Consider the following 18,983-nt stretch of genomic DNA (forward strand, 5'->3'; position numbering starts at 1 on the left):
TAATTCCCACTAAAGCAGAAATTTGGCTCACCCTTTCCAATATGAATCAATGGGGAGCCCCAAGTCCGGATGGCTTCCAGCCAGGTTTCTTTAAAGCTAACTGGGACATTCTGGGAAATGATATCATCGACACTGTCCAAGAGTTCTTTCGTTCGGCCACTCTCGACAAAAATCTAAATTATTCTTTCATAACCCTCATCCAAAAAATATCCACACCACAAACCCCGGGGGATTTCAGACCTATTATCCTAAGTAATACCATTTATAAAATCATCTCAAAGATATTAGCTAATAGACTAAAACCCCTCACCGGTAAAATAATCTCCCCTAATCAATCGGCTTTCCTCCCTGGTCGGCAAATCACAGACAACATCATCATTGCTCATGAACTTATCCATTCGATGAAAACCTCCAAGAAAAAAAAAAGGGTTTCATGGCGTTAAAACTAGATATATCAAAAGCTTTTGATAGGGTCGAATGAAACTTTATAGAGAAAGTCCTATTAGCTCTTGGATTTTCGGAATTCTAGACAAAGCTCATTTTACAATGCATTTAAACAACCTCCTTTTCAATCCTTCTAAATGGATCCCCGAGGCCATCTTTCAATACCTCTAGGGGTTTAAGACAGGGTGATCCTTTATCACCTTATCTCTTCCTAGTATACATGGAAATTCTTTCTAGACTCCTCGAAAAGGCAATAGAAGACAAGAGAATATTTGGGTTCCAGATAAACAAAGATGCTCCAAATATCTCTCACCTCTTTTTTGCGGACGACTACTTTTTATTCACAAAAGCAGACATGGGGGAAGCGAAAAGCCTATTGAAAATATTATATTTATTTGGGAACATCTCGGGACAAATGGTGAACCTACAAAAATTCAGTGTCTATTTCAGCCCAAAAATACACCCAAGACATGGAAAAATAATTGCAAGAATTTTAAAAGTCCCGCTGACGACCAAAAATGATAGGTACCCTGGTACACCACTATTCTTCGACAAAAACCGAAAAGCCAACTTTGAACCGCTGCTACAACGTTACTATTCTACGTTACAAGGTTGGAAATCGAAACTGTTATCTCAAGCAGGGAGGACTGTTTTGATAAAATCTATCCTTCAATCATACCCAACATATGAAATGCAAGTCCTCGCCCTGCCAAAAACAACTCTTGATCATCTTGACCGTATTCAGAGAAACTTCTGGTGGAAAAAAGATGGTCAAAAAAGACAAGGAGGATTTACAAGGGCTTGGAAAAGTATATGCAAACCCATTTTACAAGGTGGTTTAGGAATTAAAAATCCCTATCAATTTAATTTAGCCCTTCTTACCAAACTTGCAAGCAGACTGGTCATTGAACAAGACCAATTATGGGTCAAACTGTTAAAAGAAAAATATTTCTCAAATTCCCACCCCCTCGAAAAATCCAGAACTTCGAATCTCTCGTGGATTTGGACCAGCATTCAAAAAGGGTTAGAGTTAATAAAAAGTAATTTTATTTGGCAAGTCAAAAATGGAGCTTCGGTGAAAATATGGGAAGACAGATGGATCCCTAACACAGAGATAATCCAAAAAATCCCCAACAGTCAGGAACAGGCACCAACAAGAGTTCAAGATCTAATTACGGATCAGAATAGATGGGATCAAGAAAAGATAAACCAATTCTTCTACCCAGAGGACAAGGAAAAAATCCAATTTTTAAATCCCAGGAACCATGAGAAAGACATTATTAGATGGAGACACCATCAATCGGGAAAATTCTCGGCCAAAAATGTTTATACCTTTATAGACAATCAGGATCTCGACAATAATGATAACCTAGATTTCCCATGGAGCGAATTCTGGAAAATTCAAGTCATCCCTAGAATTAGGCTTGTCATCTGGAAAATAGTGCAAAAAGTCCTTCCAACGTCGGCTAGATTAGGTGCTCACAATACGGAAATTGACCCGATTTGCCATCTATGTAACAATCAAGTGCAAGAAACGGAGGTTCATCTTTTCTGCGAGTGCCCTTTTGAAAGAGAAGTTTGGTTTGGTCTATCTCTACATAATATAATCATTAGATACTCTCCCAGCTCTGCTATTGATTGGGTTAAATGGTGGATTACGGAAGCTGATCTGAGTTATTTTCAGGTAAAAATATCCATCACACTTTGATTCATTTGGAAATACAGATGTTTGGTTGTTTTTGAGAAAATCCACTCATACCCAGTCAGTTTACTAGGACAAATAAATAATGTCTTAAATTCCTCCCCGTCATACCCTACAAAGCAATAAGGAGAATCAAAAGAAAATATCAATCAACAATTCTTGGTCCAACCTGAATTCAGACTGGATAATCTTCATTGATGCTTCTTACAAGAAAGAAGATTCTTCGATGGGATATGCTTTCATCATGTGCTCTGCTGATGAAGAGACCTTCATGCGCCTTTTGGCGGGTTGGGAGTGGGCAACGTCAGCTTTTCATGCAGAAGCAAAAGCCTTGTTGAAGGCAATCACGTGGTTAAAGGATAACATCTTATCAAGTGTGGTCATTGCGACTGACTGCAAAGCTTTGGCAGACAACTTAAACAGGGTTACTTCAGGGTGGTCGGCAGAAAATACCTTGCAGGAAATAAGGATAATTTTGGACGAGTTACCTCAAGCTAAAGTGAAATTTATAAAGAGAAAGAACAACAATGCAGCGAATTATATCGCTAACACATGTCAGAAAACCTAAACCAACGAGTTCACAAATCTAGCATAGATTCTAATTCGTTTGATGAAAATAATTTTATAAATCTGTTGTATTACATTTGCTAGCTTTAATATATGATCTTTTCCATCAAAAATAAATAAATATGATCTAGCTTTAGTGGACGGTCGTAAGTATGTTCAGTTTATGAATTAAGTAGTACAAATCCAGAAATCTTCCATTAACCCAAAATTGGCGAGTGAAACCCAAAATGTTGTGGCTCCATAATATTGCAACTCATGGTTGTATGCTGCGCAGCGTGACCTTTGTCACTCCACGTACCCCTGAGTTCTGATACACTGACTACGTCTGATCCCGTTTCCTCTACGGAACTGAGCTCATTTCATGACCTTGCCGTCCAAGATGAGCTCAATTTAAGACTTCTATTCCATTCACTTATGTTTATTTTCCAATAAAGCTGCGCCTTTTAGACAACGATTTTCGTAGTAACCTGCAACAAATAAAATCATTCGTCACTTAAACTGAAAGAGTGTCGCAGGGTATTAATTGACTTTGTTGGGTGGAAATGGAGTGAACCACTGATGTATGTGGAGTGCGGATCAAGTCGAATTAATCATGTAAAACCTTAAATTTTGGTGCCCATTGTGAGGTTTGACTAATGTCAGAGTTTCCGGAGGTCACGCTAATTGAAGAATAAAAAAGTGAAAAAGAACAGCTTCAAACTGGCTACTCGTCCGCTCTTCCCGCCGTTAATTCTTGTGACCCTACAGCCATTACATTTCCAATCCCGTTCCTACTGATTGATGATGATGTAATTGCTCAACTCACCATCACAATCATAACTAACTGTCGTCCAATTATTCTACACTACATAAGACACTTTCCATGTTGGCGGGTCGTTTGCTCCGCTTCATAATTTTGTTGCAGCACGGACGCACGGCACAAAAGCAGTTATTAACGTCCATAAAGTCCTACGACCTGTTTGAGGATTACGGATTATCATGGAGATACAGTGATGAGTATTCATCAATTTGGAGGAAGATTATTCATCAAAGATAAAAAAAAGTCATCCAAATCTTTTTCTAATTTCACTAACAAATTATTGGGCTGAATTTTGAGGATAGGAGTCGCGAAAGTAAAAGAATCGTGTTTTTATTTTATTTTTTGCGATAAAAGATAATAATTTTATTATATTAAAATAGTAGAAAGTTGATATAAAGGAGAATAGAGTCCCAGATGCCCATTAATTCAGATCACGTCTTACAGTTATGTCAGTTACATTTCCCTTCCATTAACACTTTCCGGTGAGATATCAAGAATTTAAATTGAATTAATTTGAACCATTTTGTTGATGCTACCCGGTGGAAAATTGAGCTTTTCACTTCATCTATTATCACTGAATTCTCCATTCCCTTTTTCTTGGTTATAATGCGTCTACTTTTTTCTCCCAAAGACTCCAAGCGACGGCAAAGATGATGATTTGGCCATGTTTTCCTCTCTGTTTCTACCCCTACTCTATTTTCATGATAGTAGTTGTTGTAGCATATTCCTTCCTTGTATCCATCTAGCATTAAAACTGGCTGAGAAGTAATTCAAACACTTATTGAGTAGGAGCAATGTAGAAACAGGTGGTCTGCAGTTTCCGCTATGAAGGTTTCTATAACCTAAGACAAGACGAGATAACTTATAGAACAAAACGAGAAAGATGATTCAATTGTGTTTTCATTGATAACAAAGACTCATATATAAAGGAGTTAGGGTTACAACAATATTCTAAAGATATTCTAAAAGAGGTGAATATCTTCTTAAGACAAGTAAGTGAATATATGCAAATATACAAGAATATACCCAATACCCCCCCTCAAGTTGGAGCATGAAGAGTCGAAATGCCCATCTTGAGAAGAAGAGTTTGAAACTGCTGACGTCCCAAGGCTTTAGTCAGAATATCAGCTAGTTGAGAGGTAGTATGAATATAGGATGGACGAATAGTACCTCGAAGTATTTCGTCACGCACAAAGTGACAGTCAATCTCGATATGCTTTGTTCGTTCATGAAAGACAGGATTATTAGCAATATGTAACGCTGCTTGACTATCACAATGAATCAAGACTAGTTTTGTATGTCCTATACCAAAATTCCGTAATAACCCTTTTAACCAAATGATTTCACAAGTTGTGGAAGCCAAAGCACGATATTCTGCTTCGGCTGAAGAACGAGAAACTGTGGTTTGTTTCTTCGTTTTCCAAGATATAGGAGAACCCCCGAGAAAGATAAAGTGTGCCGTGAGTGAACGTCGACTAAGTGGACAGCTAGCCCAATCTGCATCACAATAAGCATCAAGAACTAACTTGGAATCAGCACGAAGTAAAATACCTTGCCCCGGGCTAGATTTCAAATAACGCACAACTCGAAGTGCAACATCACAATGTGATTGAGTTGGATGTTGTAAAAAATGGGAAAGAATATGAACAGAATAACACAGATCCGGCCGTGTAAGATTGAGATAAATCAGTTTCCCTACCAACCTTCTGTAACGAGCAGGATCAGTCATAGGTTGGTCTGAGGCAAGAGCCAGCCTATGATTTTCTTCCATGGGAGTATTAGCTGGTTTTGAACCAAGAAGACCTGTTTCTGTCAATATATCTAGAGCATATTTGCGCTGACAAAGGAAAATTCCTTTGGAACTTCTAGCTACCTCAATGCCTAGAAAGTATTTTAATTTTCCCAAATTCTTCATGCGAAGAAGTTTGTTAACAATGTAGGTATCTCATCTTTGGTTTTCATCAAATACACCCAAACACATCTAGAAAAATCATCAACAATGGTTAAAAAATATCTTGAGTTACAGGCACGATTTGGATGATAAGGCCCCCAAACGTCGCAATGAATTAACTCAAATAAATCAACTGCCCTACTATTACTCAGTGGAAACGAAGTACGAGTTTGCTTGGCTCTATGACAGATATCGCAAGCATGAAAATCTAACTGACTATCAACACAACCAATCTGAGGTAGAGACTTCAAGGCTTGGATAGAAGGATGACCAAGCCGTTTGTGCCATAATTATGTTGCAGTCTTCTCTAACACAACGTTGACACGAGCTGGTTTCCCCATCAAGCAATACAGCCCATCCATGAGCTTACCCATACCAATCCTCGTCCTCAAAGTATGGTCCTGTATAACACATTCAGAGTTAGTGAATTGAACACTTATATTATTCTTTTGTGCATGAGTAGCATGCGATGAAGATAAAAGTTGAGAAACTGAGAGAAGATTGCATGTGAATTGAGGAACAAACAGCACATTGTGCAATATAAGAAAATCATTTAACTGCACAATGCCAATTTTGGTTGCTTGTATGCTGACACCATTAGGCAGGCCAACCTGAAGAGGACTAATATTATGACAAGATTCAAACACAGTGTCATCACAACAAACATGATTGGAGGCTCCTGTGTCAACAATCCAGATGTGACCACGCTTACCAGAGAGACGAACAGGATTTGTAATTGGCATCTCACCAACGACAGCGTTTGCCTTAGCTGCTGGTTGAGTACGTTGAACTGGTGACTCGGTTTTGAGATAAGCTGCAGGTGGACGTCTGGGCTGGCGACCATCTGGATACCCATGCTTCTCCCAACATCGATCCTCAAGATGTCCATTATGACCACAATAGGTGCACTTCAACGGAGTTTTAACAGCTCCTGATTTCGATCCTTGTGGCTTATTGCCGTGAGCAAGAAAAGCCATTGGAGAAACGATATCCTCCTTCGGCTGAGTATAAGATCGAACCTCTTCCTCTTGAATGAGACGAGAATACACAGTGTGCAGAGACGGAAGTGGTTCGGTGCCCAAAATACGAGAACGAACATTAGCATAATAGGGTATAAGACCCATTAAAAATTCACGTACCTGATCATTGTTACGTCGAGTACGTAGAGTGAGATTAAGATCACAGGTACAACCTGAGCACTTAAACGAAGGTAAGGCATCAAAGTCATTGATGTCATCCCAGAGTTTCTTCAACCTCCCATAATAGTCTTGGATAGACTCTCCATCTTTTTGTTTGCAACCGGCGACATCAGATTTAAGCTGAAATTTTTTTATTCCATTCCCAAGAGAAAAACGAAGCCTGATATCTTCCCATAAATCAAATGCGGTGTCACAATAAGAAATTGAGGAACGAAGAACTGGATCAATGGTGTTAAAAATCCAGGCAACGATCATGTAGTTTATAGTCCACCAGTCATCCAGGTCAGAAGAATCATCAGAAGGTTTCGAGAGTTTACCGTTAATGAAACCCAGCTTGCGTTTCGCACCCAAAGAAATACGAAACCCTTTATCCCATTCTTCATAGTTTGATCCTTTGAGAACTACATGTGTGATGATAGTTCCTGGTCCATCATTGGAAGCGAGAGCATATATAGAGGACTGTTTGTTTGGTGAAGAGGAAGTTGAAGTTAAAATACTAGACATTGTTACCGGACTCACGATACCATGAAGGTTTCTATAACCTAAGACAAGACGAGATAACTTATAGAACAAAACGAGAAAGATGATTCAATTGTGTTTTCATTGATAACAAAGACTCCTATATAAAGGAGTTAGGGTTACAACAATATTCTAAAGATATTCTAAAAGAGGTGAATATCTTCTTAAGACAAGTAAGTGAATATATGCAAATATACAAGAATATACCCAATACGCTACTTGTTGAAAAGGGCCACATCTAATATTTGATAACACGCATCCTCACCTCGTTAAATTGCCAAGAGTTGGGATAGCATCCTGGACCAGAGTCCACATAAAAAACTGAATTTTTGGTGGGACATACTTTACCAAAATGTCTTTGTGAGAAAACAGTTCTTCATTTGGAAAAAGATTGTTTTGGATGCTCAACCAGTTGTAGCATTCCTGTACAGAGAAGATTTCACCACCCCGCATCTTGCTTCATCTTCACAGTGTAATAATAATGGTAGGTTGTCCAAGAATCAGATCAGATTGATGTTTTCTTGCATTTCATCCAATGAAGGTGAGCTTTTGAAATGATTGTCCCATGCACCATTTAAGATCATTTCTTTCAGTGATTTGTTCTTGTGCATAGCTTTCTTGAAAGCTTTTTGGAAATTTTTTATGTAAGCTTTTACTCCCCTTCCAAGAATCTTGCCAGAATCTTATTGACTCTCCATTATTTATGGAGACCACAGAGTTTTGCTCCACAAAGATAGAAGTACCAAGTGGTGATTGTGTCTTATTCTGGAAGAATATATGGATTGTGAAACTTTACACTCATTTTATTCGATATTTGTTTAAGATGAACATGATCTGCTTGGAAAAACATGGTTATGAATTTTCAAAAGGAAAAAAAAACAACATGGTTATGACCACCAGTAGTTAGGATCTTAGTTTATGAGGAAATTTACAAGAAATGATCATTATTGCTCAATTTTTGGGTCTAAGAGCATACCTGTAATACCCTAATTCTATATGTAGGGTTCACAGAATGGAAATATAAGTAGCGGTTTGACATTTACCAACACCGAGACACAACAGGTATATTTGACTGAGTTGTGAGAAAAACGTATAAGTAAAGCTTGCTCGGCTGAGAGTAGTTACCATATAGGTAGCCAATCGTAAAGTAGTTGTCGAATAACCATAGTAGTGAAAATAAAAATACTAGAAAGGAACTATATTGGTGATAGTTGGGATCATTACAACTAGGATGGATTGGTTGTGATGGGTGGGAGAGTATGCTAGTTCGTTGTGCTGGATGCTGGTCTTACAAGACACATAAAACGTCTATATTAAACTGTGGCGTATTTAGCACAATTTTTTCCAGAGTTGCAAAAAAACTTTGCAGTTAATCGTGCTAGCCCGAAGGTAATTTAGGGATGGGTAACCTCCTGGGAATATACTGCTGGATAATCGCGTGGATACCCACTTAAATCTCACATTGCCAGATAACCGCAATGGTTAAAGGGGAACAAGATCGGTGGAGGATTGGGTCATTATAAATGAGTTGATGATGGGTCACTTGGCGAAGGTGGAAATATGACAGGTTGGAAGGTGTTTGTCTAGTGTGGGCCATGAAGCGTCAAATATCTGGGATTATATATTCTAGAGACAGGGACGGTTTCAATTTAAGGTGGTGGTATTGTAATACTCATATTATACATATAGGTTTATCTAAAATATAAGTAAGGTTTGGCCCTTCGTAACACCGAGGCCTAATATAACGACAGTAAAATGTCATTTTAACTTTGGATCGGAACTCAACCCATTTGAGTGGGAAGTTAGAACTATATAGTATGTGCGCGATCCTAGTAAGGGTGGTGAGTTCCTAAGTCCAATATGAGTGTTTTTTTTTTTTTTTTTTAAAAACTAAATAGGTTATCCCTTGGTAGTATAAGGGTGCCCGGTTAGTGAAAGCAATGCAAATCTCTAGAAATATTAGAATGGTTGACTCGTAAATGGAATGCAATAAGGGTGTTTTTGTCTTTTGCTTTTCAAAAACCGGAGGATTTAGCAGGAGACAGTATTACTTTTTCTTTTCTTTGGCGTACGACCATCTGTTTCTTTCGCCATTTCTAGTACTACTTCACCACCACCACGAGTAAGAAAGAAGATTTATTTCTTTTGAAACTGAATTCGAGCAAGGAAGAAATTTTCATTGTCTCAAAACCGGATCCTGGCAAACCCATCTGCTAGAGATTGTATTGCACACAGGTAGGGGGTTTTTCTTTCGATCTTTCATCTCATGTTTTATCCACTGTTTCATTGGAACTTCTTTACTGACAGGTCTTAATGTAAATATCACCATTTGTGGGTTCCCTTTTTATTTGTCGACAAATGTAGGTCCTGTTTCATATAATATTTTCTCTTTAGACTACCACCTTATGAAATACTGCTATAAAAATTGAATTGGTCTTGCAAGTGCTAGTTTTGTGTTTACAAATTAAATGACTTGATTAATTTAGTCGTGTTACGTTTATGTGAAAATGATGTCCTCTAACTTTACTATGAACTACGGTGTCTTCTAGTTTGTTGTGTACACATATACTGCCTTAGGGTCATTTGGATCTTGTTTAAACTTAAACTAAGTTTTTATTTCATTTTCCTTTTTGTCTAGTAAAACTTACTAGCAAGTTTTCTTGTATATATGCCGACGACTTCTTCATTTAAGTTCATTTTATTTTGTTTGATTTCTTTATAAATTCCATCTACCAATCCAAAATTGTGGTTTAGCCTAAAATAAAGTTATGGAATGAATGATTTTCTTTACATTTCGACACGTGATCAGAAACTGAACTTTTATAAAATGTATAATGAGATGGATGTATTTTCATTTTTCGTTTTTATTTTTGCTTCTTGATTTTGCAAATTTTATTGTTGTTGAATTTGTAAATAGAATTAATATTATTATGTATCATCTTTATGTAATTTATTTTAAAATATATTCTTTTTTCTTTCTTTGAGTGACAGAAAAGGGGGTTTTCGCCTTGCTGAGCGGGTTGAAATCCAGCCCGTTGGAAGGACAAATTTACCTATCCGTTACAGTTGGTATCAGACAAGTTCCGATTCACTTGGGACTGTGAGTTTTGTTCTTACTTATTTTCTGGTGCCGTGTACTTGATTTTAAGATGTAAACAAAATTTTTTTTGGGTTTGTATCGACCAATGGTTTCATTTCGGTTTTGATAAATGGAAGGTTGTTTACGGTTTTATCGAATTGCTTTGGGGATGGGGAAAACTATCTAGATACCGTGATTTACATATCTTTAGTTGTGTTGGTAATGTACATTACCAACCAGTGGTGAATCTGACGCATTTTCTGTTTTGAAGATATCGCGGTGTGCGAAATTTGTATCCTCGAGCTTTGTACGTAAGAAGAATCTGAACGGACTTTGTGAACAATTTAGAACAACTGGTAGGTTTGGTTGTGTCTGTCGTTTACATTTTTAGTGACTGTGGGAAGTCGAGTACTGCCGAAGACTCGAAGGATTTTCTGAAATTTAGGGAAGTTAGGGAAAGTGAGTGGATATCGGTGAATCAGGCTACATTATGTTGTGCTGAGAAAAGGGTCTCTTTTGTGACAGTGTATGGCAGCCATGTACTCGTCAGGGTGAGAAATATAAAGTGATCAGCCCTTTGATTCCAGGAACGGAAAGACGAGATGAAACTGTAGAACACATCGTTTTTCTTGCTCATCTTAGTGAGGCGACGAAATTATGGGTACAGTAGAAGACGTCTTAACGGTTAGATTTTTTAATCATTTCTCAGAAACTTTGCATGGGTTATAATCGATGAGAGTGATTAAATTGAAGATTGACGTACGTTGCAGACCCATCACATTTGATCGAGTAGAGATACTTGCAGCCGAATGACGACGTACCTTACGAGGGAAACCCCTTGAAATGATGAAAGTAGTATGGAGACATCACCCTTTTGAAGACGCAACTTGGGAGTTCGAACTTGACGTGCAAGACAACTACCTGAAGCTACTTCTAGGTATCCTTCTTAGCTTCTTCATTTATTTTTGAATTTGGGGACCAAATTCATTTTTTAGTGGTTGATGGTGTAACGACACTAAAATATCATTTTAACTTTGGATCCGAACTCAACTCATTTGAGTGGGAAGTTGGAACTATATAGTATGTGCGCGCGATTCTAGTAACGGTGGTGAGTGCCTAAGTCCAATATGAGTGTTTTTTTTTTAAACTAAATAGGTTATCCCTTGGTAGTATAAGGGTGCCCGGTTAGTGAAAGCAATGCACATCTCTAGAAATATTAGCATGGTTGACACGTAAATGGAATGCAACAAGGGTGTTTTTATCTTTTGATTTTCAAAAACCGGAGGATTTAGCAGGAGACAGTATTTCGTTTTCTTTTCTTTGTTGTATGACCATCTGTTTGTTTCGATATTTCTAGTACTGCTTCACCACCACCACGAGTAAGAAAGAAGATTTCTTTCTTTTGAAACTGAATTCGAGCAAGGAAGAAATTTTTACTGTCTCAAATCCGGATCCTGGCAAACCCATCTGCTAGAGATTGTATTGCACACAGGTAGGGGGTTTTTCTTTCGATCTTTCATCTCATGTTTTCTCCACTATTTCATTGGAAATTCTTTACTGGCAGGTCTTAATGTAAATATCACCATCCGTGAGTTCCCTTTTTATTTGTCGACAAATGTAGGTCATGTTTCGTATAATTTTTATCTTTAGACTACCACCTTATGGAATACTGCTATAAGAATTGAATTGGTCTTGCATGTGCTAGTTTTGTGTTTACAAATTAAATGACTTAATTAATTTAGTCATGTTACGTTTATGTGAAAATGATGTCCTCTAACTTAACTATAAACTACAGTGTCTTTTGGTTTGCTGTGTACACATATACTGCCTTAGGGTAATTTGGATCTTGTTTAAACTTAAAGTAAGTTTTTATTTCATTTTCCTTTTTGTCTAGTAAAACTTACTAGCAAGTTTTCTTGTATATATGTTGTTGACTTCTTCATTTAAGTTCATTTTCTTTTGTTTGATTTCTTTATGAATTCCATCTGCCAATCCAAACTGTGGTTTAGCCTAAAATAAAGTTATCGAATGAATGATTTCCTTTACATTTCGACACGTGATCAGAAACTGAACTTTTATAAAATTTCTAGTAAGATGGATGTATTTTCATTTCTTGTTTCTATTTTTGCTTCTTGATCTTGCAAATTTTATTGTTGCTGAATTTGTAAATTGAATTAATATTATTATGTATCATCTTTATGTAATTTATTTTAAAATATATTCTTTTTCCTTTCTTTGAGTGAAGGACAAGGGGGTTTTGGCCTTGCTGGGCGGGTTGAAATCCAGCCCCTTGGAAGGACAAATTTACCTGTCCGTTACACCTAAGGTACACTTGAGTGAGTTGTGAGAAAAAACTTCTTAGATAAGCATACTCGGCCTAGAGTAATCGCGGGATGGGTAACCTATGGGGAAGCTGTTGTCGGATAATGACAATAGTACCATTAAGTATTCCACACTGTTGGATATCATAAAATGAGAGTAATATTGATGGTAGTTGGAACCATTACAACTAGGGACTGGTCATTTGTGCTTGGGAAGGAGAGTATGCTAGGTCGTTGTGCTAGATATTAGTCTCACAAATTGAGGGAACATCTATATTAAATCGAGGGTTATTCATCACAATTGGTTCCATAGTTCCAAAAAGCTCTCATTTAAGCGTGTTCGGGGGAATAATTTAGGGATGGATAACCTCCTGGGAAGTTATTGTTGGATAACCGCAATGGTGCCCGTTAATATCCTACATTGTTGGATCATCGGTGATGAGATTTGCAATGATACTGGTAAATGGGAGTGGCATTGGTACAATTCTGGTAAAGAGAAGCTTGCAGCTGAACTAGGATACCACCGACTTATGTACTTTTTGGTAAAATTGGACTTAGTTTTTTTTTTTTTTTTCTTTTCTTTTTAAATTTATTTTAGTTTTCTCATTTCTTTCTATTTTATTTGTATCAAAAAGTCTTTCCTTCTAATAAAAAAAGAACGACGAGAAAAAAATATGCTTTGATGATTATTCTTTAATTTGTTGTTCCATCAGCCAATACACAAGAACACCGTACTTCTCTTTTCTATAGATTCGCCTCCCCTCATCCGATAAGACACAAGAATACCACATATTTCTTATATGTTCTACAAAGTTTCTTGCCTTGTCAGCATATCTTGGATGGATATTTGAAGTGACATGGATAAAATATGGTTAGGGACTTAAATTCTTTATTAAAAATTGGGATAAAGAGATTTATGCCTCATTGCAAGCTAAAGTGGACATGCTATTAAATCTTTTTGATGTGTATGGTAGTTTAGAGGAAATCAATATGCTTAATGATGCGGAGTTTGCTGCTAGGGAGCTAACTAAGATAAATCACAAAGAAAAAAGATCGTTCGATATTGCAAGGATATTGTTTTTAAGATCAAATGGTCAACGGTTTGAAGACGATGAAATAATTTCAAAGAAAAAAAAATCACAAGAATGCTTCATCTAATCAAAAGGTTAATTCCTATAAATTCTCTATCGATTAGTGACGTAATGTGCAATGACAAGGAATTGATACATGAAAAAGAAAATGATTTTTGTGTGAGTCCTTTCAAAGAAAAAGCTCATGTCAGACCTACATTTGATGATTTTGAGTGCCTAGCTTAAGTATTCAACAAAACATTTGATTGGAGAGGCAAATAGCTGAAGATGAGATGAGGCTATAATTTGGAGTTTTGATAAGAACAAGTCGCATGGACCTGATTGGTACACCTTGGATTTTTTCAAGGATATGTGGGATCAAGCCTAATATTACCGAAGTTGTGAAAGAATTTGAGCAAACTGAAAATATCGACTGGAAATTGAATTGCGTTAATATTATACTTATACAAGTGTGACGGTTCTTGTACTATACACAATTTCAGACCTCTCAGCTTAATTGGAGGTATTTACAAAAGTATATGAATACTACTCTCCAAGGGATTAAAGTCTGTCATCGATTCTGTCATTTCTGAATTTCAAGGAGCTTTTGTGGACAACAAGTAAATAACATATGGTATTTTGGTAGCTTCATAATTTATTAATTATAGAGAGAGGAATGATATTCCTGTGTTTAGTGATAAAAGATGATTTAGAAAAGGAATTTGATAATATAAGCTGGATCTGCCTTGACTACACCCTTGCTATATTTGGCTTTGGTATCATTTGGAGAAACTGGATCAACTGGTACTTGTCTGGTACTAGATTTTCTACGAAAATTAACAAAAATACTTCAAGGTTACTTAGAAGTAGTTAAAGGTATTAAGCAAGGAGGATCCATTGTCCCAATTACTCTTCATTTTTGATAGTTGGGGTTTTATGTGTCATGATCCGCAAAGCTTCTTCTTTGCATTCGATTTTTGGTTTCAAAGTTGGACCTGATGTTATGGAAATCTTAATTCAGTTTGATGATGATATCGTTATATTTTTAGATGATGACAATGAGCATGAAAGTAGTCTTAAGCATATTTTGCTTGCTTTTGATTTAATCACCGGCTCGAAAGTAACTTCAAGAAGATTATTATAGTGGCAGTTATTAATTTTAATAATGTTGTTGAGACTGCTACTATTTTCAGTTGTTTTATAACTGCGGTTCTAGTAAAATATTTAGGAATTCTATTGGGCAGTAAGTCAAAAAAAGTTAGTGTATGGGAAGTGATTATTCATTCTGGAAAGACTTAGTGTATGGCAAAGGAAGTACTTATCTAACGGTGGGAGGCTTATGTTAATCGAATACGTGTTCTATCGGATGCCTATATACTATTTATACTTGTTCCAAACGCTAGCATCGTGGTTAAACAACCAAATAAGATAATGAGACATTGTCTATGGTGTAGCGTACAAGAAAAGAAACTGGAATTGAAAAATGAGACTCATGATCAAGCACTCCATGCCAAATGTATATGAAGATATGGTAACGAAGGAAAGACATTGCGGAGAAGGGTAATTTAGTAAATGCTTGGTGGTAATAGAAAAGCTCTTTTGTCGAATACCACAGAGAAGACAATGGAAAAGAATCTTTGGAAATGAATCCTAAAATACAGATCTCAAATTGAGCTTAACTCTGTAATTCAGGTGAATAGGGGGCTACATGCTTATTTTTGAAAGATGTTTGGTTGAACAATCAAGACATCAAGTCCACTTTTCCTTCTCTATTCAAGATAAGAAATTATCACGGTACAACTATTTAAAACATGCATGATTCAAGTAAAAGGGGTAGCTGGATTTTGGTTCCTGCAGAGTGTTGGAATGATAATGAAGTGGAAGTTGTAGCTCATCTGCTTAACTTTCTTTCAAACTTCACTGCAGGTGATGGCGCAGAGCAGAGAATTTGGCAACCAGGTGCTAACTATTTTTATGTCTCTATTTGCTGTAAGAAATTAGATGAGGATAATCATTCATCTTAAGTGCATTTGGAACCCAAAAACACCTCAGAAGGTAGTTTTTTTTTGTATGGAGCTATTGCATGCACTCCTCTTAAATGCATGCAATAATCATCAATGGATGTCTTCTCTGTAAGAAAGCATCACAGACTAATCAACATATCTTCATATATTGTCAAATTGCAAGAGATGTATGGAACAATTTTTAGAATCCTTTAAGCTGCAATGGGTCTTTCAAGGTCCTGTCAGAAAGAAAATTTAAAAACATTTTAAGAATGAATAAAGAAAGGGTCTAGTTCTTCATTCGTCGAGACATCTGTGATATAATACTATTTGCCATTTGATGGACTATGTTGCTTGAATGAAATAAAAGAACTTTTTAATAGAGATACAAGAATTTGAAGACAATCATAGACAATCTGCAAATCTTAATTTTCAACTATGTGGGCACAAAATTTTTGAGGGGATTACTTTGGATGTTGTTTTGCATAATTCGGAAGCTATAATTTTTTTTATTTTTTTGATAACTAAAGAATTTTATTGAAAATAAACTTAGCCAGTACCAACAAAGGTATTAAGCAGAGTTTCAGTATGCCCGATGTCAATACTGAACTCTTCAATGGAAAACTTATCCTTCCTAAGTCCTAACTTTCTTTGAAACTGAATCTGCTAACTGATTAAAATTCCTACTGATATAACTGAGTTTAACATAAGTAAAAGACTCTAATAGAAGTTTTATAGCTCTTAAGAGTTTCTCATTCTCCCATCTAACAAGTGATGAGTTATTCTTGATGGAGTTAACAACTACTTCAGCATCCGCAAAGAGGTGTATTTTATCCAGCTCCATAGCTTTGGCCCACTTTAATCCTTCCAGCATTGCCAAGCATTCTCTAGTCTCAGCATCAATTATTCCAGCTACATAGGTTCCTTTGAACCCTGTACATTCACCCGCAGTGTTGTATAAAACAATTCCAGTACCACAATCACTAGTATCTATGTCAAAAGATGCATCAACATAAATTCTAAATACAGTTGTATCTACTGGATGACTATTATGCAGATTATCATGTGCATGCTTATCATGAGATGTAACTGAGGAAATTAAAGGAGAGATATTATCTAATCTATCCTGCACAAGAATACAAGATTATTGAAACTCAGCAGTTGATACTGAATTCTAGAAGAAGTAGCTAAAGGATGTATAGTTTTATCCAGGAAGACACAATCACAACGTTCTTTCCAGATTATCCAGCATCCCACCATTAAGAGTTCTCTCCAATTTTGCCTTTCACCAGCTCCGACATTTTGAACTCCCTGAAACCAAGAAATGATCCATTCTCTAACAGACTGACAGTTGTTGATGATTTGATCTATGTTGATATTGAGAGATCTCTAGACAACCTTAGCATGGTTGCAACTGATTAGCAGATGATACAGAGATTCATCATCCTGTTTACAAATCTCGCAGTGAGTTTCAATATACTGTATTGCTTGGGATAATCTGATTCTTATGGGAATAATTCCTTTTAAACACTTCTATGTAAAGAGTTTTACACAATGTGACAGTTTCATCCCAAAGTGCCTTCCAAACTTCTCTTGGGACAACATTTAAAGCTGACTGTTGTTGAACTTTGACTTCCATAAGCTTATTATAAGCACTCTTCACAGTAAACTTTCCATCTTTTGAAGATATCCACCTAATCACATCCTCTTCTTGAGAAGAAACTTGCATATTTTTAATTTTCTCCACAGTTTCTGGGATGAATAAGGTATTAATAAGAGGTAAATTCCAGCTGTTAATTTCTGAGATAATCAGTTCACTTACAAAGACAAATTGAAGGTGTGTGGGATGCAAAGGTTCAGCTTTAGAGTCTAAACCAATAACCCATCTGTCCACCCAAATTCTAGTACCTTTACCATTATTAACCTCCATACAATAATTCTCTTGAAGAATAGATAAACCCAGCTCAATTCCTTTCCATGTCCATGTAGAATTTTTCCTCTCATCTGTAATATGTAAGAATTCTTCATTCTTGAAGTACTTAGCCTTAAAGTAATTTAGTCAGCAAGTGGTCAGATTGTTGACATATTCTCCAGGCCAGTTTGATGAAAAGAGCATGATTAAACTTTTCTAAATCTCTAAAAGCAAGGCCGCTAGGTCTTTAGAAATACACATGTTAGGAAGCTATAATGTAGTAACCGTTAATTTTTAATAATTTAGTGCCTAGCATTTGTATTTAATATTTTGTACATCCCAGCTCTATTATAATTGAGGTGATTTTATCACAGATCCAACACCTTGTTGGTGTTGAATTGTTCTTTTCTAAATATATTACCCCTTTTTAGTAGGGAAAAGGAGGAAAATATATAAAGAAGATATAATGGTAAAAATAAAAGCACCGTGAAATTGCTTCTAATAAACACAAGCAACAGTACGCTAGTTGGTGGAATGATGTGGCTCAACGTGCACTCATTGTCCCTGTTTCATCAATAAAAGAACACTTCGGTACTGATCGAATTCTCTACTCAACTTCCAAATTCGAAGATTCCGATTCGACAAACTACATCCCGAAATCCAAATCTATGAAAGAAATTCCGTGCAGTAGTTATAAGATGACCACAAACATAGAATAATCCCCCCTGTTACCTCTTTTTCCGTCATCATCGTTGCTATTAATCAATCTCATTGTCATCGAATAGTAATTAACCCGTGTAATATGCAACATAACAGCATGGGACGAGCATCCACCCATCCCATAGTTTACATGACACGAGACTTATTAACCAATTAAAGCATTGAGAGTGAGTTGTGAGAATGGTCTAGTTTTATTTCTATCGTTGATAGTCACTCGTCACTCACGAACCACATGTGGACGCTATATTGACACACCCAAACAAAAAAGTCTTAGTAGCAAAGAACAAAAATTGGCATCATCCCGCCAAAAGCACCAAAAGAAGCATAGCATGGCATCCCATTAACCCTCCCCTCTTTGCTCATTCTACGGAAAAGAGAAAAAGGAAATGATAGCCAAAAACGAAAAGCAAGAAATTAGTCTTCAAAGCATCCTATATTGCCAAATCTCACTTTTCTTTTCCTATAATGCAAAAGAAAAGCCACAGCTGCTAGTAGGAGTATCATATTGATTAGGGGTGTACCAATACAAAGCTTTGTTTTATGCGAAATTTAGTACACCCCTAGTAAATTGACACCATGTATTAGTAATGTTGGAAAAAAAAAGGTGCCCATCTCTTCATTTATCTGCATCTCAACCACCATATACACCAATTCTAGATTTTCCGCTTTAATGACCTAATTTTCTTGTTTCCACTCA

At 36.5% G+C, this 18,983-nt stretch overlaps 1 protein-coding gene across 1 annotated transcript; it reads right to left on the reverse strand.

The window, feature by feature from the left end:
* Nucleotides 1-5,753: 5,753 nt before the first annotated feature.
* LOC113322310 lies at nt 5,754-7,166 on the reverse strand. The gene has a single exon (XM_026570410.1). The coding sequence runs from the start codon at nt 7,164-7,166 to the stop codon at nt 5,754-5,756; it is 1,413 nt and encodes a 470-aa protein (XP_026426195.1).
* Nucleotides 7,167-18,983: the final 11,817 nt, after the last annotated feature.

This window comes from Papaver somniferum, chromosome 1 (assembly GCF_003573695.1).
Source record: "Papaver somniferum cultivar HN1 chromosome 1, ASM357369v1, whole genome shotgun sequence".
NCBI classification, from domain to species: Eukaryota; Viridiplantae; Streptophyta; class Magnoliopsida; order Ranunculales; family Papaveraceae; genus Papaver; species Papaver somniferum.

Coding starts and splice junctions, on each gene's coding strand:
- LOC113322310 (XM_026570410.1), bottom strand. CDS start 7,166: ATGTCTAGTATTTTAACTTCAACTTCCTCTTCACCAAACAAACAGTCC.